The following is a 27,751-nucleotide window of genomic DNA, read 5'->3' as shown; positions in this document are numbered from 1 at the left end:
CACACCACAGTGGTATTTATTTGTTTGAGGTTTATGTGATGCGGGTTTTAATGGGCAATGATCTTACACAACACTACACTTAAAATAAAAAAATAAAATTTTTACACTTTTTTTATGTTATGCCATTTAAAACATTACGAGACCGCCTATGCCGAGTCAAGACCGAGTCTTTGAGCAAGGAAGTCCGAGTCAAGAGTCCTTTAGGAGTCGAGACCAAGACCATAAAAACATGTCAGTTTTCATATTCATCATTCAATATCATTATTGTTATGTGTTTTTTTATATAAAAATAAAAAAAGCGCTGGTCTCGCGGACTCGGTCTAAAATTACAAGTCCTTCTCCTCTCACTGTGGTCCGAGTCTGAGTCTTTGAAAGAACGAGTCCGAGAAAGCAGAAATCGGTCTCAAGACCGGACTCGATTACTACATCACTATCATTGATTTTGGGTTCACATACATTTTTAAAGGAAAACACCACAGTTTTTCAATATTTTACTATGTTCTTACCTTAACTTAGATAAATTAATACATACCCTCTTTTTTCAATGTGTGCACTTTTAATCCTTTGTACAGCGCTTCGTGAATGTGTTAGCATTTAGCCTATCCCCATTCATTCCTAGCTCCAAACAAAAGTTTATTTTGTGCCACCATACTTGTGTAACTACTCATGTAACAGTCTTTAAATAGGGAAAACATGGAAGTGTTTGGTGGCTTCTAAATTCATCCCTGAATTTAGAGAGCCATACAAAGATTAAAAAGTGCACACATTGAAAAAAGATAGGTATGTATTAATTTGTCTAAGTTTAGGGAAGAACATAGTAAAATATAAAAAAAAACTGTGGTGTTTTCCTTTAAGTTGTGTTAAAAGTAAATGTGTTGGTACAATAATAACACAGATGCGTATGGGTGATTCTCACGAAAACTTGGTTTTAAAAATGTCAAGCATGAAAATGTAAAAATTGCTTAAATTTACTTTTTTTCCCACCAGACATTGAAAAACAAAGTCTGGAGTAAATGGGAACATTAATTTAAAAACTTTTACTTATCATTTAACACTTTTTGTAACAATTTAAAAAATTAGTCCTAAAAAATCTCATTACCGCAACAGTCAGAAAACATCAACACTGACATATTATCAAAATGACATGACAAACCTGAAAGAACATAATTTGGAGATTCTGCACATGCATTTAAAATCAAAGTATTATGCTTCTATTCATTAAATTAACATTTAATAAGCATCTGTTGCGGTAATGATAATCAAAATGTCGTGTAAGCATTCTGACAAGTCAATATTTCAAATTAACTGTAAAAAAAATGATCTTACCTGGTAGCCATCTTGAAGTAACTGCTCCATGTGCTTGGTCACTCAAAATCAAACTTTATTAAAATTCTGAATGTGTGCTTAAACTGTTCTCAAAAAGTGTTGCGGAGGATGAGAACATCAGGGATGGACACATCATTTTCCTAATTTTTCTTCATTATTATTATACATGAATATTCAGTAAATATTTTTTCTGTCATCTAAAGTAGTCTAGCAAAACATCCATTTAGTTTTTTTCTTAATATTTTTGTGTTCATTTGATTAAATTACAACATAACGCATGTTCAAACACAGCCGGACACATTGCGGTAATGAGAATTTCAGCAGAAAATGAGATAAAATTTACAATTATAAATTCTTATGTTGAAATCACACATTGTGCAAGGTAGAACACAGTATTGTGTTAATTCTGATGCTTTTTAATGTTACTATATTACACATTTTAAAGCTAAAATCATTAGTGCCGTGGTGTTTCAATGGTTTCGTGAGAATCACCCGTATAGTTTAGTGTGTTGTTTTTAACACATCTGTTTTTGGTGTATAGGTGGAATCACTAATTAAATTAAAATGTATAAAATGTTGTCTATATAAAAATCAATAAAACATTTTGGCTGATTAAAAAGCATGGTCAGATACAAACACTTTGAAACAGTGTTACAGCAATTCTTCATCTACTCCCTGCATTTACAAAGTAGTATAAATACAGAAAGCTTGGACATAACCAAATATTTAAAAACGCTTGTCATTAATGTCATGTGAAGTTCAGATTTAACACTAAATTCATTATTACTTAAATTATGCAATTATCAATGTATATTCAAATGGCCTCACGTTATTTGGTTCACTTACAGTAAAAGAGAGGGGTAATATGTACTAATGTAGACCAGGAAAACAGATCTTGCAGCATCAGCTTTTGTGTGGCATTATAAGATTTACAATCAGCTGACACATTGTTTCCTTCACTGTTTCCATAACAAAATGATCCTTTTCTCTGACATCTATCTTAAAACAAACACAAATGATGACAGTCGTCAGATTTGAGAGAAACTACAAATGTATGAAAAAGAACAAATGTGTAAATCCAAAGAAACAATCACATTATATTTTGGAAGTATTCAATCAAATGTGGACTTTGTTTTGTGCAGACAGTCTTATTGGATTATACTGACACAGTACAAATTAAATGAGTATTGCATAAACTGACCATGAACTGAAAAACATTTGAGTACAGAAAACACTGTAGCGACACACATATCACAATACAATAGATGCTTAGTACTCAGTCTTGGATTGTGACAGTATCTATTTGTATGGTTTAAAGATTAATCAATTTTAGATTAAAAGATTTATAGTGTATAAAGAAAAATGTGTCCATGTTAAACTGAATCTATCCGAGCTAAAGCTTTATTACTATTTTTAATAGCAGAAATCTGGCTATGTAAGCACGCCTGTGGTTGAACCACAGGCTGACCGCATATCCTGTTAGTTAAACATTACAGAGTTTAAGGACAGGTTTCTAGGACACAGATTTAAAAAATAGTCCAGTGATTAGAAGTTTCATTGAAAGAGCACTTTGAACTTTTATAGGGAACTGGACTTTTTCTAAACTAATTTTCTTTAAAGATGCATTCAGTGATTTTTATAAAAGCTTATGTAAAGTCTCATGTTCAATGTGTTCTCAGTTTATCACACCACGTTATCAAGTTTTAAGTTATCAAAATCTTGAATAAACTCGCATCTCTCTAAACTTACAATAACCTCTGCAACCTGAATGGATGCTCATGATCGCGTCAGGGGCGGGGTCTTGCTTTGTGGCTCCAGTGCCATCGTTTTAGCCCCGCCCAAATAATTCTGAATACAGAAATGTGAAAACAACTGTTTAACTTTCCACAATTAGTTACATAGTTCAGTCTTTGTAACGTGTTCCAGAAAAAACATTTCTTACATTTGTAACGTGTTTAGAAACAATTCTCTGAAATGACTTTACAGAGCCTTTAATAAAATATAGTTTAAATACTCGCACTCGGATGAAGACTCATATTAGTATCCTGTTTTATGTTACACAGACTGTCTGATACAAGACAAAGCTTTTGTTTATATGCCTTATTGAAAGCATGCATTACAGAATTATAAGTAACTTTCACAAAGAAAAAAATAATACACAACAGCTAAATTGGTTCGACAATATTCAACTTTACTTGATCACAACATTTTTAACCTAATGGCAAATGCAGGTCTGAAACAAGAGGAAAATCACAAACAATTAAAGAAACCAGACAACCAGAAAAATAAAACCAATAGATCTCATAAAACAATTAAGGCAGACTTTCAGGCAACAGTAAGCGTCTTAACAACAAGCGTAGGTGTGGCGTGTGCAGTTTATGTGAAGCTATAAAAAAAACAAGAGACCAAAGGTAATTTCAGTTATATATAAAAAAAACATAACAGGAAAACAAAATTTGGATTCTTAACAAAAGCAAAAATGATGCCACAGCCAATATGCAATACTCATATATACCTCTCATTACCCAGTGACAACTTCAATAAACCAAACCTTCATTCCAGCAAGATCAAGTCCCATTAAATGTAAGTCTTCAAAACAATAACAATCTTCATTCACTTTAATCTTAAATTATTAAGGCACTTTTTCTTCAAAGGTGCAGCAGGGAACGCAAGCTTCGTGTTGGCAAAAAAGTAGCATTTATCAATGGCTGTTCGATGCAAATCTGCTCATGCATGCATGCAAATATAATGGCGTTAGACAGATGCATTTAAACAAGGTCCTCCGAGTGTAATAAAACTATTTTGAGCACTTTACGTTCTTAACATAAGCACACTTTATTGATTCCTGTCAACTTAAATCCAACATGTGCCACTTATTACAGTTTAGTACAACTCAAATCCATTTGCAACTAAATGGGGTCTATTAAAATGTAACAAGGATACCAATACTATGAAGACTTTAAAGAGTGTAAATTATTAAAAGAATTGCAACCCAAACACTGTAAATGGTGTTTGTAATTTGGCATGGGTTAAGCAAAAGGATTTTATGTGAATACACAATGACTGTGATGAGAGCAAGATGCATTATAGCAACAACTTATAGCAGTCATCTTTACAGAAACGCCCAATGAACATAAAATTGAGAATGGCTTAACATTTCAGTGTTAACTAGTGAAGCACCAACGGTGATTACAAAAAAACTATTCATTGTTGCCATTTTAAAATTTTCAACCTAAAGAATGTTGATCGCTTCTTAAACAAATAACATAGTTACCAACAGAGGATGTTATTAGCAGCAAGCTAATTGAGATTATTAAGATCTAAACATCATAACGCAGGTATGGAGAAAAGAAACAAAATGAAAAGTTGATACACACACATCAGATTCGTAGACAAATGCAGTTAAAAGAGAGTACCAAACAAAACACGCCAAATGCCATTGTTTCACATAAGGCAGGTATTAAGCAAGGTCAGGGTCCACTTTACATGCGAACCAAAGCCACTCGAAAACTATAATTAAACCCTAACCAAAAAATGTAGCATAACACAATCTCTCTGTTGATCTGAGACAGATATGTTCTAAGACGTTCAGTTGTTTCAAAGATAAAATAGGCTAAATATATCCTTTACTTTACATTTTTGGACATTTCAGATTCTTTGGGTATTAAGCACAAGGCCTCATAAAATAAACATTAGCATATGCAAACATAAAGCTTAAGACGTTTTAATGTTGACTTCAGTTTAAGTTCAAATATCAATTTCTGGGCAAATACATAATGAGATCTTTCTGAAACATATGAATATATTAGAACATCCAGATGAAATTAGGAGTGCTAAAATCTAACCAACATTCGCGTGCAAGCGAAACAAAATTCGTCTCCTTCGTAAAAATTCTTTGAGGTACTTACATTTTTAAGTTTCAACTTGAAATTACAATTAATTTGAACTTTTTTGGCTAGTGAGGAATTGCTATAAATTATAAAAATAAAGTCAAAATACCTTAAGCTAATTCAACTTAATTTTTATAATTTATAAAAACTCCTCAATAGTATATAAATTTGTTTAAATAAATTCAAGTTGATTCAACTTAAAAATGTAAGTGCAACAAGGATTTTATTACAGTGGAAAACTGAAGCCTTTGGAAAACATTAATCCATAAACGACAAACAATAATCATCTACTCCGTATAATATAGCATTCAGTCCAGCTGGCAGACACTATTTCTACTTTATTAACACAAGCATACGTTTGTCTATAAACACCCGGACATACAGAAAGGCACACAAACACGGCCTTATCCAGCAGGTTAAAGCAGAGCCTGGCACGCATACCACCTCAACAACCGGTCGCCACGAACACATTCACACTTTTAAGGCTCGAAGAGGAAAAGGAACTAAACCCACCGCTCCCCAACCTCAATTCAAATAAGCCAGAGCCTGCATCTAAAGGCACTTTGACACAACTGTCAATCATTCTGGATGGGATCACAATCGCCATCCCTCGCGTTACTGTATATAGTGCCTCTGTTTGAATGCCAGGCAAAGGAATCAAATAATTCCTCGGAGACTTATTTTTAGCTATTACTTGATCTAAATTTTGGCTTTTAATCCCTATACACACCCTTTAAATAGTTTATAGCTAGTAAATCGGCATGATGAACAAGGAACCGATGCAGCTTTCTAATATTGCCAAGAATCTAGATTATAATCCAGGCCAGATTGCACTAGTTTTGAGAGCTGATGAATTTTGGCCTAGCTAGTTAACAAAAAGGAACTAAGCGGGGGAATGTAATTTATTGCAAAAATGTTGACTGGTATGAATGAAAGTGGCAACCAAAACAAAAATTTTAAAAATAAACAACACACAGACACAAACCAAAAATCTGTGTGATGAAAATGCAGATTTGTGTTTTTTTTTTAAAGGAACAGAAAAACTAATCTGCCCTATTCTATAAAGCCATTATTTTTTACATTTTATATGGGATAATGGGTGATCGATGAGATGGTTCTTGTGATTTCGTTTGAATGTAAAGGCTCAGTTCACAAAAGACTGAACTGGGCACAATATAAAGAACCATTATTAATAGCAACGGCTTAAACACTGTTATAGTGACCCTCGTGAAATAGCCTACAACACTGAAAATAGAGATTTACTGTCACAGGCATGAACAAGGATGACTCACTGTCTCAATCACCTTGATGTTAGCGTGACTAGCCACTATCAATGAACTAATGAGAAAAAATGTGTTTATGTTGCAGCTGTGGTTGTACATGAAAGTGGCAGGACCTCTCAAAAAGGGGCATCAGTCTGCATGTTGTGTATTTTTGTGTAAATGTATGCATGAATGTGATAAGAGCTATGGCTTCAACAAATGAAAAGCTCAAATCACACACGTGAAATATCAAATGCATGGCTAAACACAAAGGTGATTAAAGAGGATTCATGAATCCGAGTGTACTCGTCTGTGTTTCTTTTTCTTTAGGGTGGAGTGTGGGTTTTGCGTTGCTTTGTAGGTGCCTCCAGGTGGCAGCGTGCGTTACAGGGTGTGATAGTTGCGATCTTTGGACTTGCAAAACTTGTAAAGGAAAAAGATGACAGCTTGAAGGCCAAGAACCAACACGATTCCTCCGATGAAACTGGCAGCATCAAAGGTGGACTTCTTAGGTGGAGGTGGAGTTGAAGTAGGCGACGCAGTCGTGGTATTTGTGAAAAGAGTTTGGTCAAAAACATAAAGGTTTTTATGCAGATCAAACAAAGTCTGGAGTAAGTCACGCTTGTAGCATTTAACATTGAATAATAAATTATCAGGCTTTTGAAAGTGGGCTCTAAAAGTCTGGGACCACATTGAAAATCTGGGCCTGTATTCATAAAGAATCTTTAATGCAAAGAAAAAATTCTTAGAAATGTGGGTGTTTACTCTTAAAATTAAAGAAACAATCCTAGTAAAGAAACAGTAATTCATAAAGCATCTTAGCCCTTAAAAGGTGTCTTAATGTCAAAATTGTTAGGAGCACGGACGAGGACTTTTAAGAGGCTTAAGAGTTTTTTAGCCACCGGGAAAATGGACAAAACATGAAAAAGGACAAAAAATGTTGCACACAATATATGACAGTAAGTTTATAACATGCAACACATTAGATCGTGCAGGAATCATGTTTGTAACCGATCTTATTAGAGACATAGTAATATAATTTAGCGCCAGAAATAAAAGTAATCACTACATTAACAGATTCGGTAACTAGAAAAAATGCAACTATGCAGCAAAGATGACTTGGGTCTGTTACAGATGTCTATAAGCAAAGTAATCACACAAACTTACAGAAGCTTGTGTCGCTGTTTATTTCCTATCAAATACGTTAAGTATGACATTAACAGCACTTATATATTTGTAGTAGCCTATATAAGTATATGTTATTTATTTTATATAAATATACATATACATATAAAAATATACATATACATATATACCTATATACATATACATATACATACATACATATATATATACATATATATACACACATATATGTACATATATATACACATATATATATACATACACACACACACACACACACACACACACACACACACACACACACATATAAATTATATATTTCCTACATTTTTATGCAGTATATATATGTTTATGTATATGTATATAATAGGTAAAAGTATACCTGTAATTTCAAATTGATGGCTAATATAGATCCTATACTTAAAAACAACACTCTTTTTCTTCCTTCTTATACAACCAACCAATCACAGTCTTCAAAAGATTCTGTCACACGTAGCAACGGGGTCAACCCCGCCTCCTCACCAAGATAAAAGTTTTGTCTTTTCCTTACTCAGAGTTGCTCTCAGATCAGTCCCGAATCGCTCTTAAGCTAAGACTCCTATGTACATGTTTTAAAGCTAAGTTAAGAGTTTTCTGAGAGGACTCTTAGAATCTTTATGAATACCGGCCCTGGGATTTAAATCTTGGGATCAAACTAAAGCAAATAATGAAATGTTTTATTGAGAATGTAACTTGCTACAAAAGCAATTTGTTTATGTAACATAACTAGTCTGACTAGCAATTCACTTTGTCTATTCACTTTGCTGCATGATGAATCACTATGTCACAGTGAAAGAGGTGTGGACGTCAGCGCTGTACTTACTTGTGATTGTGCTATTCTTAGTCGGAGGGACTGTTGGTGATTTAGTGGTGGCCACTGTGGTAGTAGCTAAACAGATAAAAAAAAGTGCTGTTCAAATTCGTTTTCTTCCTCAACAATAAACAGTAAAAATGCAGATAAATCAAGTTTTACAGCTTGTTTGGTGTTACATATTGGTGGATTTGTGTGAGGGACTCGAATAGGAGAGAGAGAGAGAGAGGTAAGATTCACCGATTGTCTACAGAAAGGCACTTCATTAAACTGTGTAAAGCGGACAGAAATAAATAAAGGTATAAACAGGGTCCAAATGTTTTGCGATGACCTAACTGAGTGCTTGGACAATGTTAAGTGATTGGCTACTTGATTACCATACGGTATTTTAAATAACTGAAGTTATATAACACAGTTATGTGTGTGTGTGTGTGTGTGTGTGTGTGTGTGTGTTTTCTAAGATATTAAATATTAACAAGATGCATCACTGCTGTTTCTATAAATAGAGGGTATGCATTGACGTCACTTTTCCACGTGACCACTCGCCCCGTCGAGTGGCAAACGTTCAACAAAATGGCTGGGTTTCATAGCGGCTGGTGCAAAAAACCAGTAAAACTGACTATTATCAGCTTAAATTGAATTTAGTTGGACTTGATAGCAGAGGTGGACAATACTTAGTTAGATTAGTTACATTTTCCAAGCATCTATGCTTTATTAGTGTGTATTAGTGTGGAAAAATTTTACTTCACTACATTCTAAAGCATAGAATCATACTGTGTATTCTTTAATATTGCATATTAAAATTTATTTAATACCCAATTACATTAAAATTGTGTACTTTAACTTGAGTAAAAGTACGCTCATGTACTTAAATATTAAATGTAAAACAAAAACTTGTATTTATGAAATGTAAGAGAGTAAAAATTATGATAATATGCTTTGGAATGTATGTTTTCCAAAGAAAAACACAGATAAAACACAAATACTTAAAAAAATACTTTTAAGTAGAAAGTAAAACCTCTGCTTGATAGTGACCCTAGCAACTTATCAACCCACCTGTGGTTTGTGGAAGTTAGCATGAACGATCTATTTACATCTCCTTTCTGTGTTTTTTGGTCTGTAAAATGATAGCTCTGAATTCTTGTTTAATCTGTTAGTACAGTCTATCCCACAACAGCCTTTTCCCATTTAGACGGGTTTTCGCTAATTTCACACTGTACAAAAAAATAATGCTGCCGCTCTGTCTTTTGCCACTCAGTGGGGTAACCGCAGTCAGTTTCGCCAAAGGTGACTTCACATGCACACCTCTATAGGGGAGATCGCAATAGTCAATATGGCCGCTCTAGTCCCACCTTCCAGTTAAACGAGGCAATTGTCATCCTCTGGGGGAGGGACTTTGCGCATGCGCAGTATATATTGCTTTATCGTTGCAAACATAGTGGCGCAGTTACACGGCTGCCTTAAAAAGACTTTGGTGTGCTTCAAGTTAATTAGGGATGTGTGTGTGTGAGCCATAGTTCATGTATAAAGATAAGTGAGGTGAAGTATTTTACCGTTAGGCTGGATGGTGGTGATATTTGCAGGGGAAGTCACAGGTGGGGCCACGGTTGATACAGTGCAGAGAAAATACAGTTTATTACACATAACATTCATAGTTACTGAGCATCAATGGATTTTGTGTCTGCCTTCACAATTGGCATTTTTTCTATTAAATCTTTCAACTAAATCTATTAAAGGAGAAGCTTAAGATGGCAGGACAACAGGACTCACCAGTGCAGTTAACAGTACTGCAGTTGGCTGTTTCATTCACTAAAGTAGAATTAAGACAAACTGGTTTTTCAGGTGAATCTGAAATAAATAAAGGAGACAAAAAATAAGACATGTTTAAATTAATATATTTTCATTTTATCTTATGGGGGGGTAGTTGCTGTCTTTGGATAACCAGAAACAAATTCACACAGCAAAAAGATTTCAAAGATCTTATATCAAGCATAAGCAAAATGAGACTAAAAAAAAAAAAAAACAACGATTAACTGGCAGAATGTCAGTCATACTACTATAAGAAAGATATAGAGGGAAAGAAGAGAAAAATTTTAGACTAGAGAAGTAAAGTCTCTAGTGTCACAATCAGCTGGTTTCCATTAAGAGGAGTTTCTAGGTTAAACATAAACATAGCATTGTGTGTGTTGGCTTCGAGCTGGAATACCTACATATAAGTTAACAATAATTGAATTTTTATGTGTTGTTTCGTAACTCGATTTATGAACAGCGCTGTCTTCCTTACGTGTCACTGAGTTATGCACTTTCCATCGTTATGATAGTTATTCATGTGTAGCTGCTAGCAATATATTGTGCTATCATACGTTTCCAGAAAGTAATCCAGCAGTTACCATTCCTGTATATTGCACTTCATTCCTATGAAATAGATTTATAATGTGACAGTACATAAATAAAAAAACACCCGAAATCCTCCTGAAACTTATACTTCTTTTTTTACACTACAGATTCAAAACTTTATTTAACCTGTACCTACACTTCTGTCAATATTTCCCAATATAATTCTGATTTTACACAAAACCAAAAAAATGCATTTAGAAAAAAATCTAAACAAATCCAGAGGCAAAAGCCAAGCCAGAAGCCAAAAAAGCTGAAATCCTCCTATTAACTAAAATCCTCCTATTTTTTTCAAATGCATACTACTGAACTAAAACCAAAAAAGTAGGTCTATAGTTGAACCCACCTATAAAAGCTGTGTTTGAAAGTACATTGTCTTCTACAAGGCCACAAACCAAAACATCATATGGAAAGAAATGTCACACGGTTTTGTGAAAGGTAAAGCTCTTGTGTAGAAATGCCATACGGTCACATCATCACACTGAGACGAGAGCTAAAGGCATCCTGATTCCCCACCATTCCCTTCTCACTAAATGATAGCAAAAATGTCCACACATTCCTCAACAATTCTCACCTCTCAGCAGTTTGTAAATATGGGAACACAAATTCAGCAACCCAGCCTCAAGAAATGATTGAAAGTAAACACATAAACGTTTATTACTTTAAAATGACTAAGCAAGCACTATTTCAGTCAATCAGATGAATGAATATAATGGTAAATGAATTCTGGTTTTGACAGATTTAACATCACAAGTAGCCATATGAGAATTTTTTCTTAAAGGAACAACTCACCCAAAAATTGCTCTTGCTCAACTTATCCTCCAACCAACACCAATATTTAGGTTGTTTGTCCATTACCTCAAATATGATCCACAGATGCATTTACTAAATAAGCACCTTAAAATATTAAATGAAATTATATGAATATAATATATATTATATGAAATTATAATTTATTTTACAATAATAAGTAAGAAATAATTGATGATTAGCCATTTAATTATTTAAAAATAGTGCACACACTAAAAATATAAAAAATAAATCACAAAAAATAAGCCACTGATATGCATTATTTTCAAATCATTCAAAGGACCACAGTCAATTATTCTGCTTATTCCTCGGTTACCACAGACATTGCTCTGACAGGTTAGGTGTGTGTTTATCGAAAAATAATGCATACCTGTGGAACATTTCTCAACCAATCAGAAGAATCGCGGTTACAACAAACATCGCTCAGGGGTGCGTTTCCCCAAAGCAACTATGGTCGAAAGTTCTATCGTTACCAAAAGAGTTCAACGGTAACAATGACCCTAGTTAGCCAACTATGCTTTTGGGAAATGCACCCCTGCTGGTTAATTAAGTTAGGTGTCGGTTTACAGAAAAATAATTATCACCCAGGGAACATTTCTCAACCAATCAGAATAAAGCATTCAACAGCCACATGGTATAAAAGCAAATAACGTACCTATTTATTTATTATATAAAATTAAACACAGCATACAAAAAATATTTGAGGTACCGTACTTTCTGGACTATAAACCGCACCGGAATATAGGGCGCATCATTCAAAAATCCAATCCAATGCAAAATGCGTAGAAAAATGTGTCATTAAGACGAAATAACATATTTAAGTCACAGTGGACTATACGTCGCGTTTATTTAGAAAATTATTCACAAAATCCAAGCCTCAGAACAGACATTTAATCTGGAAAAGTATGTTATTAAACTAAACAATAGCAGAACTGACACGCTGTTAAAAAATGTGCGAGGTGCACGTCAGGTTACGCAGAGCTACGCACAAGCTAAAGATAACCTACGCCGTAGAGCCTACGCACGACCATACATCGGGCTTCACAAGCCGCACCTGACTGTAAAACGCAGCACCAGCCAAGTTATGAAAAAAAAACGCGGCTTATAGACCGAAAAATACGGTATATAAGGAAATATATCTGTATTTATATTTCGTATTTGAGGAAATAGACACAAAAGCGATCACTATCTTCTGTAAATCTCAGATCCGGTGACCTTATGGATTTAGTTTGCAAGGTTTGCAACACGACTTGTTTGTAATACTTCAAACTGTTATTGGTCAAGTTATGCTATAAATACAGTGAATGTGTACTTGTGTGTTATGTTTTATAGGGTTGAAAAGTTGTAAGTTTAGGGTAAAGATTAGATTATATGCTCCAAAATATCTTTAAAACCATAAATTTTACAAATGCAGAAAATTAAATGCATCTAATCTTTTCACACATACGCCAAACAACCCTGAAACATAAACGCAAGTTGTAATGAGCTGTTGGCCACTAGAGGGCAATTATCCCTAAAACTTTATTGTACGTCGTAATAAGCTGTTTGTACAAACGACCTATGAGGCCGTTATTTTGGGAGGACAGTCTCCTTATGCTGCTCCAAACCTGTTTGACCTTCATAAAAAAACGCAGAAGTAGAACATTTAATGACTTGCTTGCACATTTAATAAAACTGAGCTGGCAATGGCTTACGATTAAATATAATGCTTAACCTCCTAAGACCAGAGCTTTGTTTGGCTTGCATTTTAGATTTCTTCCAGCTATTTGGGGTTAAAAACAAAAAATATAATAACTAAATATTTTTCTTTAAGCATGAAGCAGTGTAATTGTCCACGTTTATGTACAACAGGTTCCAGTTACACAGAATTAAGTATTATGGTGCAAACAACAAAAAATGTGATGTCAACATATGTGGACACACCAGGTCTTAGGAGGTTAATAAAGCACCCAAGAGTGACTTTTCTCAAAGTTTTCAATTATGGGTAAACAATTTCATTAACAGTCAACAGTTGTGTGTCTGTGAAACACCAACTAAAGTCATTTTTATTGTGATTGACTGTTTTCTACATGAAATCATCCTAAATAAAGAACATTCTGTGAATATATAACATTGATATTTTTAATATTGCCTGAGTGAGATCATGTCAAAGCCTGAAATCATTGTGAAATCAAACACTAATGCTCTTAATCTAAGAATTAGATCGAGACTTTAGCCTAGATTTCATAGACAGGGTCACATATGTTTATTGGCACCATAAATAGCCTAAACATGTTGACAGCTTGTACTAAAGTAACCTACACTACAGCCTGGAAGAGTCTGGGGGTCATTGCTGCTAAATCTTGCCTCTGTGTTTCAACTGATGTTAATATGTTAACTGATTATATTCTTAAAGTTTCAATATTTGCTGGTCAAATATTGTAGCTTCCTGATCGAGTGTTCCTGCTACACCCAGACATTTACGTGAATAATTTGAATGATTGCATTTACAGCACCTGTAGCAACCAGTTTCCATCAGGCTACTGGAAATCTTGACTCACTCTCAAAACAAAAAAGCCATAAAACAGTCATGAGATCAGTAAACCTGTATTAACTACATATCTTAAACCTAAACTCAACACAAAAATAAAATTTCACAACATGACTCCTGATCATTACTTAAACATTTCCACCTGTATAACTGTTTATACTAACAGTGTGCACTATGGCCAGAAAGACTCCAGTGTGGTTGTGTTTCACTGAATCAGTGTAAAATGATCGCATCATCTCCAGGAGCCAGTAGCACAATGCTAACACCACTTGCTTTGTTATGGGGGGAAGGTACGGTTACAGACGCTACACCTGCTCAATCCCGTCAGACCACTTCTCCATACCGACCATCACAAGGACGCTCTCAGACACACAATACACACACGGTGGGTGGAGAAAGACAGCTGACTTTTAATTTAAGTGCAAGAACAAAACCACTGAAAGTGATTCTATAGGGAAGTGGTTTACAAAAGTTTCCTAAGGGAAACTAGAAACACTGCAATCTGTTATGAAAAATCTCTTTACCAAATGCAATTCTGAGGCTGTGAGAAAATGAAAACTACATTGGGTATCAAAAAGTACATATACAGAATATCGCATATAGGAACACTCGAACAGGGTTCCCACACCTTAGTTAACTTCAAATTCGAGGACCTTTCAAGGACTTTCCAGGTCCAATACACTCAAATTCAAGCACTAAATGTGGGGACACATTTCAAGTGAGAGCAAGGTTACATTGTGTTACCCTCAAAAAAACATTGTTACAGTTCCCTTTCTGTGGTGACACTTTGGGGACGCCTCCAAGTGTAAGTGTGTCGGAATGTGTATATCAAATTCAACCAATGGTGAGACTTAACGACAAAGACATGGTGACATGGGAGCCAGGAAGTATATCGCTAATTGAAATATTGCCAAAGACTGCGTTACAGGGACGCAGGAAGTATGGCAAGGGAGACGCAGCGTCTCGTTCCCTTCTCAAGGAACAAGAGTTATATAAACGTAACCAGAGATGTTTTCATGTGTCAAACACAACTATGCAAAAAAGCATTTTGGTATGAATCAACATTCGCATACAGAAGATATAAGCATTTAAAGTGAACAGTTTAGCATGTGTGTTTAAAAAGTCTAGAATTTTTATGATATTATCCTACACTACACAGGAAAAAATATGGCTTTTTTCTTTTTTCCAGAAAACTTCTTAATAGATTCAAGCACTTTCAATGACCTGTATCTATGTATGTATATTTTCAAAAACTTCCCAAGGCCTTGCATTTTTTTCCCAAGATTCACAAACTTTCAAGGATTTCAAGGACCCGTGGGAACCCTGCTCAAATGACTTTGGCACAACTAAACTAATCTGGCAACATAACAAGGCCCTGAATGGAAGCATAGACAATTGCAACACCTTGAAGCACTATTACACTAGTAAACAACTTACAATTAGATTTTAACATACACATATCACACACTTGCCAAATTTGGTAATGGCTATGGGAGAAGAATTACTTTACTAATGCGTAAAGCAGTGGTCTCCAACATGGTGCCCACGGGCACCAGATTGCCCGCAGGAAGTCTGTGAGGTGCCCGTCAAAGTACATACTATTAATAGCCTCAAGTTTAATATTTATTTTGTTAAATATTTTTTATATCAGCTTGGCTTCTTTTAAGTATGCTAACATTTTAAACAATGATAAAACATATCAACAAGTAAAATAAATTCAACAAGTAAAACAAAACGTTTTGAGTAGACTATATCAAAAAGTAGCCCTCCAGTACGTTTTATCCATTGTGGTAGCCCTTGCACACCAAAAGGTTGGCGGTATAGTCCCCTTTATACACTTAAGGGCTCGTTATAGTCGTTACAGGTTCCGCGTCGGTTTTCATTTATACTTTTGCGTCGTCGTCCGCGTCGACGTGCAAACACGCGCGCAGGCTGCTGGTAGGCAGTAGCCACGCGTGTAACCACAGTAGCAGCGCGAACACCAAAGAAGAAGAAGCTTTGCAAGTTAAGCCACAAACGAAGAAGAAACAGCAACTTGTTGTGTATAATTTGAGAAGACCAGCAATGATGGATGTAAATAAACAGCGACTTTTGTTGCAGTTTGAGTTAAATCACTCCTCAACTTGGCCATTATTTGTTTTCACCGTCACAAACGGAAATACCTATGACGCAGTTTTTTACCTGATGGGAGGGGTTCTGGTGGACCAATCACAGCGCTTGGGGTCCGCGTAGAACTAACGCGCTGTTAAAAATTTTGCGAGGTGCGTGTCAGGCTACGCAGAGCTACGCACAGGCTACGGATAGCCTAACCTACGCAAGATTATAAATCGCCCTTTATGCGAGGGTCCGCATACAGTGTGTATAATGAGGTTTACATTTTTGAAACCTCAAGTACAATGTACGTACGTGTAGGTCTTACACGAGATGTATGCCACGAGAGGTATTGCAATTTGTCACAATGTGCATGGGCTTTGCAAGGTCGTGTGTGCACGTACGCTTGCATATGTGTAAAAAACTGACTATATTTAAGGCTTAAGAGATGGAGGATTACACACAAAACAAAACGTCTTATTAATCTGAACTCACAAAACTCTGATGTTGCTAACATGTCATAGCAAATTTCATCCAAAACTTAAAAAGTAACCACAACTCAACAGGATTTCCTGCTTGCAGCCTCAAAAACCAAAAACAAAATTGTCAACACTGTATCAAAAATTTTAAACAGGTTTCACAGACACAATACTTTGCTTGTACTGCAATGTTTGCACAATGCTATGCATTAAACAAAGTATCAATCAATGCTATGAATCAGGTTTCAAGTTTATTTGTCATATGCACAAGATGTCAGTGAGAGATTAAAATGTTTATGCATTCTACAGCAGTAAAATATAAAGACAAGTAATTCATTTTAAACCATTTCTATTTCTTGTCTATTTTAAATTATTTATCCCACTGCACCATTTAATGTGTTAAGAAATTAAAAAGCAAAGGGGAAAGCTGGTGTATGTTTAACTATATTGAATGTCTGACAAAATGTCTAAATGTAAAACAATCTTCTAACAGTCATAATGTTTATTTACTGTGGGAAAACAAATGCAAATCTGTATAAAGCAAACAGGAGAATTTAGTTAAGAAATGAAGAGCTCAGGGTCATCTATGCATTCTTAAGCCAAATTATATTCTCTCCAGTGTATTTTATTATGAAATTGCAGTTTTTCTCACATTGCCTCTAGTTACGAATGCCCTTTTTCACCCACTGATTCGTTCATTTCTGTAGTAACTTGAATTTTCCTCTTTTCCCATCTATGATACCAACTTTCCCTCTTGTTTTTTTCCTGAAAAGCCCCAAGTACCATAGCAACACTGCGTGTGCTTCATTTGAATGTTTACTCTTTCTGAATCATTTCATGTCAACCATTAGCAAAAAGGCACGGAGAAGAGCTCCAGGGATAAAAGGCCAAAATTGTATAGACATATACTGGTTTACAATCTCATCTATCATCTGTACACCACATTAGAGAGTAACACGTTATCTGTTTAGAACATAACTAGCTTGCCAATGCCAGTTTCTTGACCACAGCTTATGCTTTAAAGGATTAGTCCATTTTCTTAAAATAAAAATCCAGATAATTTGCTCACCACCATGTCATCCAAAATTTTGATGCCTTTCTTTGTTCAGTCGAGAAGAAACTATGTTTTTTAAGGAAAACATTGCAGGATTTTTCTAATTTTAATGGACTTTAATAGACACCAACAATTAACACCAAACTCAACACTCAACGTTCTTTTTCAACGGACTTTCAAAGGACTACAAACAATCCCAAACGAGGCATAAGGGTCTTATCTAGCAAAACGATTGTCATTTTTGACAATAAAAATAACAAATATACACTTCTCGTCTAGATCCGGTCGTGATGCGCCAGCTGACCCCACGCAATATGTCAAGAGGTCACAGAGGACGAACGCGAAACTCCGCCCCAGTGTTTACAAGTGTGTTGAAAGAGGACCGTTCCTACGTTGTTGTATGTCAACTGATACAAATTAATGTCTTTGTGTCAGTTTATTGTTTAAAATGGTCCGCAAATGTGCGTTTTATATATGTAACATGTGACCTCCCTAAGTCACTACGCATTTACGTACGGTCGCGCTGGACTGGACCTAGACGAAAAGTTGTGGTTTAAAAGTACATATTTTTATTTTTATTGTCAAAAATGACAATCGTTTCACTAGATAAGACCCTTATGCCTCGTTTGGGATTGTTTGTAGACCTTTGAAACTCCGTTGAGGGGAACTGTTAAGTGTTGAGTTAAGTATTAAATGTTGGGCTCTATTAAAGTCCATTAAAATTAGAAAAATCCTGCAATGTTTTCCTCAAAAAACATAATTTCTTCTCGACTGAACAAAGAAAGACATCAACATTTTGGATGACATGGTGGTGAGTAAATTATCTGGATTTTTCTTTTAAGAAAATTGACTAATCCTTTAAGTTTACCCAAAAATGGAAAATTCTGGCCTGGCTTGCTCACCCTTAGGGCTGATATAAAGTAAACAAGCATGACTTTTGAAATTTTGAGGCTTACTTACCTCCATTATATGTAAAAAACATTTGAAATATCTTGTTTTGTCTTACAAGTTTGGTACTGTTGAAAAAATGGGCGAACTATTCCTTTAAGCCTTGACTATTTCTAAGTTTGGACATTTCCAATAGTGAGTCATCACAGATTTTTTTATCTTTCCAAGAACACTTGCAATACGGGTTAAGGACACTCAAATGTTACACATATAATTACCAGCTGGGCTCAAAAATAAGCATAGCCCAATTGCCCAGAGCCAGCGTGAATGATGCTCGGGCCTTTTAAGAAAATTGTCACTTGCCCGATCTGACCAGTGCGGCACCGCCATGAAAGTTTATCTTTTGCACTTTTTGAGCCCTTGCCAATTTAGTTAAATATTAAGTAAAGCTTTAAGACAAGTGTTTCAGACAGCGTGCAGATACTGAGTTTTCTTGCACTTGAACGGACACATTTACACCAAATTATCTCAAAGTGCCGCAATTATCCTCATAAACGTAGTAAGTTATGTTTTACGTGAACAGTTCAGAAATAAAACCACATGTGTAATCCATGCATTAATTTGGTCATAAAGTGACAACAACCAATATAAAACTACTCCTGTCTGTTTTTAATGATAATCAAACATTAACCAAAAAAATTCACTCTGTACCTCAACATTTCTGTACCTATAAAGTAAAGTACTTTTAGATCAACCTGAAAAGCCTGAAGAGCACTGTTTATTTCATTTTTATGTTTGTTCTGTAATATTTATTTGTGTCATTGCTCACAATTTGATTATCTGTTATTATTTGATTACCGATTGTTCACTGGGTCAAAACAATAATCAGCCCTATTTTATTTTAGTGCTTTTTTGATTTCAAAAAATCCTTAGCATTTAGCCCTGACCAGTTTCATGTAATGGAAGAAGCAAAGATTTAGATTTTATAAGAAAAAATAAACACCAACACTTGTTAGCCAGAAACAAAGTTTGATTTAATCCTCATAAATCAGATGGGTGCCAAAATGCCTTTAGTGAAATGAGCGTGCATTTTTTGCTAAGACAAACAATGCACTGTCTAATAGGCCACATGAAGGTTAAAAGGATGGTATTCACTCAAACATTATTGCCTTCCCACCCATGGGAAAAACGTATCAGGAAACAAACGTTAACAATATCCGTGAACCTTGGTCAATCTAACTCTCTTACTAAAAAAACACTAACGTCTTATGCTTGTCTCCGTGAGTCTGATTAATGTGTTTAGGTGTTGAGTATTGCTATATGAGCTTTAAATGAGAAATGAAGCAGAGACTAACCTTGGCAGGACATCCACTTGCATGAAGACGAATTTGTGCATTGATCACAGGTTGTAAATACTGCACACCCATCTGCAAAAAAACCCCACACATTAAATTACACACGTTGTTAGCACAAATATTAAAACTTCTCAGTAATTGTTTTTTACAGTAACACTTTCAATAATATGTGTCAATTTGTTCACATTCATACAATGGGTATAAAAACTGACAATGAACAACTGCATTTATTAGTCTAGGTTAAAATTAATTTATCAAAATTGTATTGTTCAATGCTAACCCATATGTATTCATAATACATTGACTGTGATACATTCATAATTATAGAATAATGTATTCCAAGTTTAAGAATTTTTTTTTAATATATATATTATTTTTTTGGCCCATTTTGCCTTTATTTGATAGACAGTAATTATGAGGTGACAGGAAAGTACAGGGTGGAGAGAGGGTTATGGGATCGGCAAAGGACCTCGAGCCGGGATTCGAACTCGGGTTGCCGGAAGTGCGTCTGCACCATATGTCGGAGAACCGTCCACTACACCATCGGCTCCGACGTAAGATAACATTTATACAAAGTAAAACATACGCTAACATAAACCAGGATAAATAAATGTTGTAGAAGTGTATAGGCTGCTGCTTAACTATACAAAAACACGGACACAAAAAGTCATTTTTTTTACAAAGAGCATGCCACTCAGTAGGATTTCCAATACATGTTTCATGCATGTTGACCTACATTTGCAGCCATGTGTGTCTGCTTTATCTTTTGGCATTAACACAACAACAAGGCAAGAAACCAAGTGACTACAATAAAAAAATGTAGTACACTAGTATATTAAAGTAAATACTACACTTTGTCAATGTATATTACAGCAGTGGTTCCCAAACTTTTTCAGTGTGCGCCCCCCCTTGTGTACGGCGCATTCCTGCGCAGCCCCCCAAAGAAAATTTGTGACAAAAAACTGTTCTAAAAATCAACATTTTAATTAAAAAAAAAACATTAAATTATACAAAAAAGTGGTGCTTTTGGTTTTATTTTGTATTTCATAAAATGTCATAAAACTGGGCCCCCCGGCACCATCTTGCGGCCCCAGTTTGAAAACCACTGTATTACAGTATTCAGTAATTGATTTACTGTAGTAATATCATTGTATAATTTGAATGTAATATTTACTGTAGTAAGGTTTAAAAACACTATAGTATCTATTTTATTACTTTTTAAATATAGTAAATACTAAATACATTTTTACTGTGGTAAGTTTCAAAAACACTAGTGTCTAGAAATGTCACTGAAGTACACTTTAGTGTTTTCATGTCGGTATTCCCTGCAATACCTGAAATATTCTCTTCTGGAGACCCAGCATATTATTTAAAATAGCACTGATGGGAAACTGTGGATAGACGAAATTGGGAGGATGACAAGTAAGTCTTGTGACTAAGTGGACATTCATACACACAGTTTGTAAACTTAGTGAGCCTGAATGTCCCTATGATGCCTAAAAACGCTACATAGTTACAAACAGGACGTTAAGTTTTGGGACACAGCCCTGGTCCAACCCAAGGGCCTGGACAAACCAGTTTGTGTCTCACTGCCATGTCTGAGATGAAGACAACTCTCTGGTTTATTTTATAATCTAGCATGTGATTCTGTGGCTAAATATAGATGTAAGCAAAAGCCCAATGTCACTAATAAAGCAATTCTGGATTATTGGATTACATAACAACCGCGGGCCATCGATCATTTGCGTGACACAAACAAGAGACCAATCCGGTAAAAACTACCTTTTGAGTCTTTAACACAATTTGACAGAGAGGAATACAGTGATAGTAACATTAAATGTAATCTTACTTAAATACACATAAACACATCGGTGAACCTCCGTGACGAGAAGTGCATCAACACATTATAATGTTAAAATCACGAGTTAAGAGTAACACCATGAAGATGACGTGCTGTTTTGATTCGTCGTTGAGCAAACAGGAACACGCCGTTTCACTGTTACATTTGCAAACAGATTTAATAACAAATCCACTCATCAACGGCAGGTTCTTGGCCTGTGATCGATCCCAACAGGGCTAATAATAATGTCACGAAGAAAAGTCTCCAAAACATTGTGTCTGTAGAGTATTTTCTCAGTCCTGGTTCGGTCGAGCTGTCTAGAGTTTGACTACACACTGCTGCTGCTGTGTGTGTGGATGTGGCTGCGCTTCCTGCTCACGAGGTCACCTGACTGGTTTCGTCATTATTGCACATGGGTTGCTTTTCTGATTCAAGATTCATTATTGGCATGGTAAATGGAATCTTTACATTGCCAAAGCATAGAATCAATAAATAAACACTTTACAAAGAAATAAACACGTTAAAAAAGCTTTCTGTCACAAGCCTGATAAAAGTTACACGTACCACGTGACAACAGCGTACTACGTCAGTAGTGATATACGCAATACATTTTACTCAGAAATAACGCTTTAATCGTCATTAAAAGATGAAATACACAATAATCACGTACAATTTAACAATAAAGATTTAGGTTAATCGCATCTAACCAATCAGACACAACTGCTGGTCAACTAAGCTCCGCCCCTCGTGGATCCTATTCGCGTTGCCTGCCTTTCCACATTCCGCAATTTCTACACAAACATTTCTACGCTTTTCTTAAGCTTTAATTTGCCACGTGTTGGTCTTATACTTCCTCTAAACGTTGCCAGTTATGAAAACTAAGATGGGCTGAAGGGCAAAACCCAGCTTCAACAAACTTATGGTTTGTTGACTTTATTAATTCATTGGAGAGCGTCCATTTCAAACACTAAAATGTCTCTTCAACAAACAACAAAATGCAGGTAAGATGAGTAAATCACAAGATATGCTTATAGCTCAATCTACTGACTTATATCGCGCATCGTCATATAGGGATAATGGATTATTAGGCAATTTAGGACTTAATTCCAATAAAAGGGGTGTGCAAGTTAAATAGGGTTCCGGCGAGGATGACAAGATATTAAATAATCATTTTCAACGTCATTATTAGGCATTTTGCTTACATGGCAGATAAAACGCACCCTTGGTATGGCGCCACCCAGTGGAGGAGTATGGACCAAACTGGAAAGTTCATGAACTTGGTGTGACCACCAGTACTCAGTAATTAAGCAGCTCACGGCCCTCAAATCAGCTGGAAAATGTAATCCATTCAGTGGCTCCGTCAGATTTGTGCATAGATGAAATCCAGACTTCCCTCTGCCCATCTACTGTCCACTACTGAACAGAATGAAAACAAGTCTTCATAGACAGATTAAGGAGAATGGTCATTTTCACAAATAAAGACAAGTTAGCAGTAACTTGCAGGTAATTGTCAATGCAGAGAAAAGGAAGGAAGAGAGGCCGCCTTTATGGCATCCATGCTCCTTCCTGTATTAGATAAACAGTCACCAGTGAAGACACACACACACACACCCTTATAGGGGAAAAAATTCCTTGTAAGAAAAAAAACCTTGAGAGAAAGCCAAACTTAGCTGATCATATATAAAAGATATGCTATATATAAGTGCTGTGCTATATTATAAACATTTTATGGGAATTAAAAAAAAATTAAATAACAGTTAAAGGAAATTTGTTAGAAAGGTTGTTCGCTGGGCAGACTTAGGTGATCCAGTAGAAAAAACTATACTATAAGATTTATTAAGAATTTTAAAAAATAGCAATAAACGGCTTTGTTAATGAACCACTGTTAAAACTTTTGGGGGCTGTTTCCCGGACAGGGTTTAGGTTAAACCAGGACTAGGCCTTATTTATATTAGGCCATTTAAGAAGTCTCCACAAACATACATTGCAAACAACACTACAGATGTACATCTTGAGACAAAACAATGTCACAGATATTTGTTAAAATTAGTTAGGACAAGAAGTTTTTAAGTTAAAGCAGCTCAAAAATGCCTTTTAGTCTGGTGTAAACCCTGTCCGGGAAACCGCACCTTCAAGGATTAGTAAATTAACTTAATTAAATCTATAATTCTTTCTGATTTCAAGATGTCAAATTACACAAGATGTATTGTAATATTTACCTAGATGCAAAATGATCATGGTCTTGGAATAGAATAAGACCATTTTGCAAGTATACAACACTGCAGAAGCACTTCATGTTTTTCGTTTTTAAACACTACATAAACGTTGGGATAAAATACAACCAACAGAACAGATAGAACTGAATTAAAAAGTTAAACAAACATCTTTAAGATATATAAAGAAATAAAGAAAACAGTTTCAAACTGATACAGGAATTGTTTCTAGACCAGTGTAGACCCATCATCTTACAAAATGGTCTTAATGGATATTTGCACTGTGGCAATATCAAGCTTCATTCACTAGAGGGCAGTATTGTAATACAGGTGAGAAGAATACATTTCAGGAGCGACACACTTTGTCTAGAAAACATTATTAAATTAATTATATTATTAATAATTATATTTTTTAGGTAAGAGAAACGTTATTAGATGAGAATAACAAAATCTAAATTTTACATTTGCACATTAAGTTAAATCACCAAACGGGGTCGAATGAAGACCTGAACACGCGTTGTGTCAGCAGATGGCAGTGTGCACTTTCAAATTTTATGATCAAATACCGAGTCACTTTAAAGCACAATGGGTAGCCTAATCCTTAGTGTATGGAGTGCAGAACAGTCAGGAGAGAATGGAAAATTATCCAGCCAACCAAAATGTATTTCTAGTGTTTTATGTGTTAAAAAACACGTAGTTTAATTTCGCCCTCTGCATGTGAATAATAAGAGCACATTAAAAACAGATGTGATGTGACAGTCAAATCTTTAGACTGTCATGTATGTCAGACAGAGTCACGTGGTTTTACGCGAGGGTGACACATTTTTGCGATCATTCCACGCGGCTTGAATCATAGGAATGCCAAGATCTCCACAGAGTGATGGTCAAACCTTGAGTAGCCTACTAGTCCATACATAATGCACATGAAGGTCCAAATTTACTACAAATGCACCATGTAGTCTACATTTAATAATCTACAGCAGCACTTATAATTGTATAGCCTAGTAGCCTATTGTATAATTAACATCGCATTTTTTCTGTCAAAGAAGACCAAACGAATTTCGACAGCTTCACACTTCTAGCTGTCAATCAATCACTAACATAATAATAAACGTACAGGCTAACGTACGTTATTAAAACATTATTATTTGCGTTCTTGTAGCTACATCCCAAAACTGATACTGATGGATCCCCGCCCATTAAGATATCAAAATAGAGAGAGAGAGAGAGAGAGAGAGAGAGACTTGTTAGGTTGCACCCTGATAACTGAAGTATACCATCAGTGCACCAGCTGTCTCAGAAGGAGGTAGAGATGTCTCATTGACTCAGGTGCGTAGCTATACAATTCCTATCCAGATGTTTCCACAGTTGTTTATATTTTCCGGTAATTGCGAGCAGTTACGGACAGATGCTTAGCAATGTCACTTATGCGAGTACTGGAGGCATTGCATTGTTATTGCGAATCATTGTTATAATGTGCAATCGATTAGAAATACTGAATGGAAACGACCCAGCTAGGGTACAAACCTGCTTAGTGAGACATGTATGAATGCTCAACGGTGAAGTCTATCTTTAGGAGAATGTAGCTTACCTGTATAATATTGATTCCAGCTCACATTTGGTGTCTCAGAATCGAATTCAAAAATGTAATGTATAGTGACACTGAATTTTATTGTGCAAACACGTTTAATAGTTATTATGGATTAATAAAGCGCAGGCGCCTCATCCACTATAAGGTTGTTTGCGCTGTCCATGGTTCTGAAATCGCATTTGTCTCGCAGACATTTTAAAAACCTGGTTAACTTGATTTACAATGCTTATTTTGTGGTTAAATTATCATGTATATGTAGCCTACGCATACTTTGAATTCGGAGTAGGCAATTACTTTGCACCGATCGGATGACGCAAGTTTGCCCTCATAGTTCTCAACGCTCCTGAAGTGACACTTGAAAGAGAGCAGGTGTCTAACTTTGTACTCCGTGATTGCTACACTTTACTTGAATAGGTTGCATTGAGCTCTGAGTGATGCATGCTTTAACAATAAGATATTTGAAGCATACAGTTGGAGCTGTCTGTGGATGACTCTTTTGTGTTTTCCCAGCAGGTACCAGGGCGCATTCATGTTTTCTCGCTTGCGCATCATGATCGGTTAATTGAATCTGGGACTGCGGAGAAACGACCACCGCTCGCAGTCTCAGCTGGCACGAGCAGCTCGCACGCTATGCCCGAACGGCTGCTGTCCGTCAAACAACGTGGATCATGGCACGCTTGAAGATGCGCGGATACTTCCTAGTTTTCCTGTGTCTGTTTTTATCGACACTTTTATCTCACGCGCTTGGAAACATCTATAGGCGGTCATTGGTCCCGCGCAGCACCAGGCGGTTGCCGGTACAGCGCGCCGCGGCCCGTTCCGTCGCCCGCATGGACGGTGATGTGATAATCGGTGCGCTCTTCTCCGTACACCACCAACCCTCAGCCGAGCGCGTGGCCGATAGAAAATGCGGTGATGTGCGCGAGCAGTACGGCATCCAGCGGGTTGAAGCGATGTTTCATACTTTGGACCGTATCAACGCCGACCCGGACCTGCTTCCCAACATTACTCTGGGCTGCGAGATCCGAGACTCGTGCTGGCACTCTTCCGTGGCTTTAGAGCAAAGCATCGAGTTCATTCGAGATTCCCTCATCTCTATCCGGGATGATAAAGACGGATCTAAGTGGTGTATCGACGGGACGCCCTCCAACCAGCCTCCCCCCAGCAAGAAGCCCATCGCTGGAGTCATAGGTCCTGGCTCCAGCTCGGTGGCCATCCAGGTGCAGAATCTACTGCAGCTGTTTAACATCCCACAGATCGCTTATTCGGCCACAAGCATTGACTTGAGCGACAAAACACTCTTCAAATATTTCCTCCGTGTTGTGCCATCTGACACGCTGCAGGCGCGTGCCATGCTAGACATTGTTAAACACTATAATTGGACTTATGTTTCTGCTGTTCACACAGAGGGTAAGTCACTGACAGCACCTGTCCTTATTGTTTGTACTATTTACGCTTTTTCTGGGTTTGAATTATGGATTAAAAAAACTTTTATAAGCAATGTTCATGGTTATTATGCAAATACACCTAATAATCTTTTTGGAGTGCACACTTTAAAAATGCTGGGTCGTTTCAACCCATGATTGGATAAAATATGGACAAACTCAACTGCTGAGTTTAAATTGACCTGTGCTGAGTTGTTTCAAACCATGAATGGGCTGTTTTTTGAGTGTCGATTAATTCAAACAGTGCATGTGCCATTATGAGATATGCATGTTCAAAAACATAAGGAGATACGAGGAGATGACAAAAACATTAATGGCAACAAAAGGCATGATTATTGTATAGTGCAGTTAGTTTAATTTTATATTACATGTAGATTGGCAATAATGCGAATAGTATGCATAAATCAGACTTCTGAATTTAACAGATTCAATTTTGTGTTTGCATCTTAAATTCAGGTGGAAACAATAGAAAAAGTGCACTTTTTAAAATAGTTAATGCACCATTTTGTAACCCTTAAAACGTGTAATTAAATGCTAATTTAATCACATTAGAGTTGTAGTGCTAGACCAAAGGCCTTTTAATATTT

General features: G+C 36.0%; 2 protein-coding genes across 6 annotated transcripts in view; one reads left to right on the top strand and one right to left on the bottom strand.

The window, feature by feature from the left end:
- Positions 1–3,496: 3,496 nt before the first annotated feature.
- On the bottom strand, positions 3,497–20,180 carry cd164 (CD164 molecule, sialomucin). Its single transcript, XM_073855378.1, has 5 exons — positions 20,076–20,180; positions 10,197–10,322; positions 10,028–10,132; positions 8,493–8,552; positions 3,497–7,035 (listed from the first exon to the last, which is right to left on the bottom strand). The coding sequence occupies exons 1-5, from the start codon at positions 20,086–20,088 to the stop codon at positions 6,863–6,865; spliced, it is 477 nt and encodes a 158-aa protein (XP_073711479.1). The 5' UTR covers positions 20,089–20,180; the 3' UTR covers positions 3,497–6,862.
- A 2,571-nt stretch (positions 20,181–22,751) lies between these two features.
- grm1a (glutamate receptor, metabotropic 1a) overlaps positions 22,752–27,751 on the top strand; it is a 34,825-nt gene continuing 29,825 nt past the window's right edge. For 2 of the 5 annotated variants that reach the window (XM_055187078.2, XM_073856138.1), the window contains exons 1-2: positions 25,301–25,457; positions 26,230–27,129. In XM_055187078.2, the coding sequence (XP_055043053.2) occupies positions 26,388–27,129 (742 nt within the window). In that variant the 5' untranslated portion in view covers positions 25,301–25,457; positions 26,230–26,387. Of the gene's footprint in view, positions 22,917–25,300; positions 25,458–26,229; positions 27,130–27,751 lie in introns of those variants that run through there. The other 3 variants (XM_055187077.2, XM_055187079.2, XM_055187080.2) reach the window with 3 other exon arrangements.

Source organism: Misgurnus anguillicaudatus, chromosome 18 (genome assembly GCF_027580225.2).
Source record: "Misgurnus anguillicaudatus chromosome 18, ASM2758022v2, whole genome shotgun sequence".
NCBI lineage: Eukaryota > Metazoa > Chordata > Actinopteri > Cypriniformes > Cobitidae > Misgurnus > Misgurnus anguillicaudatus.
The sequence above is the reverse complement of the archived record's forward strand: the minus strand, read 5'-3'. Positions and strand labels throughout refer to the sequence as shown.

Coding starts and splice junctions, on each gene's coding strand:
- cd164 (XM_073855378.1), bottom strand. Junction 10,133..10,196: donor CTTCTCCTTTAATAGATTTA/GTTGAAAGATTT, acceptor ATTGATGCTCAG/TAACTATGAATGTTATGTGT. Junction 7,036..8,492: donor TCCGACTAAGAATAGCACAA/TCACAAGTAAGT, acceptor ACCAAACTCTTT/TCACAAATACCACGACTGCG.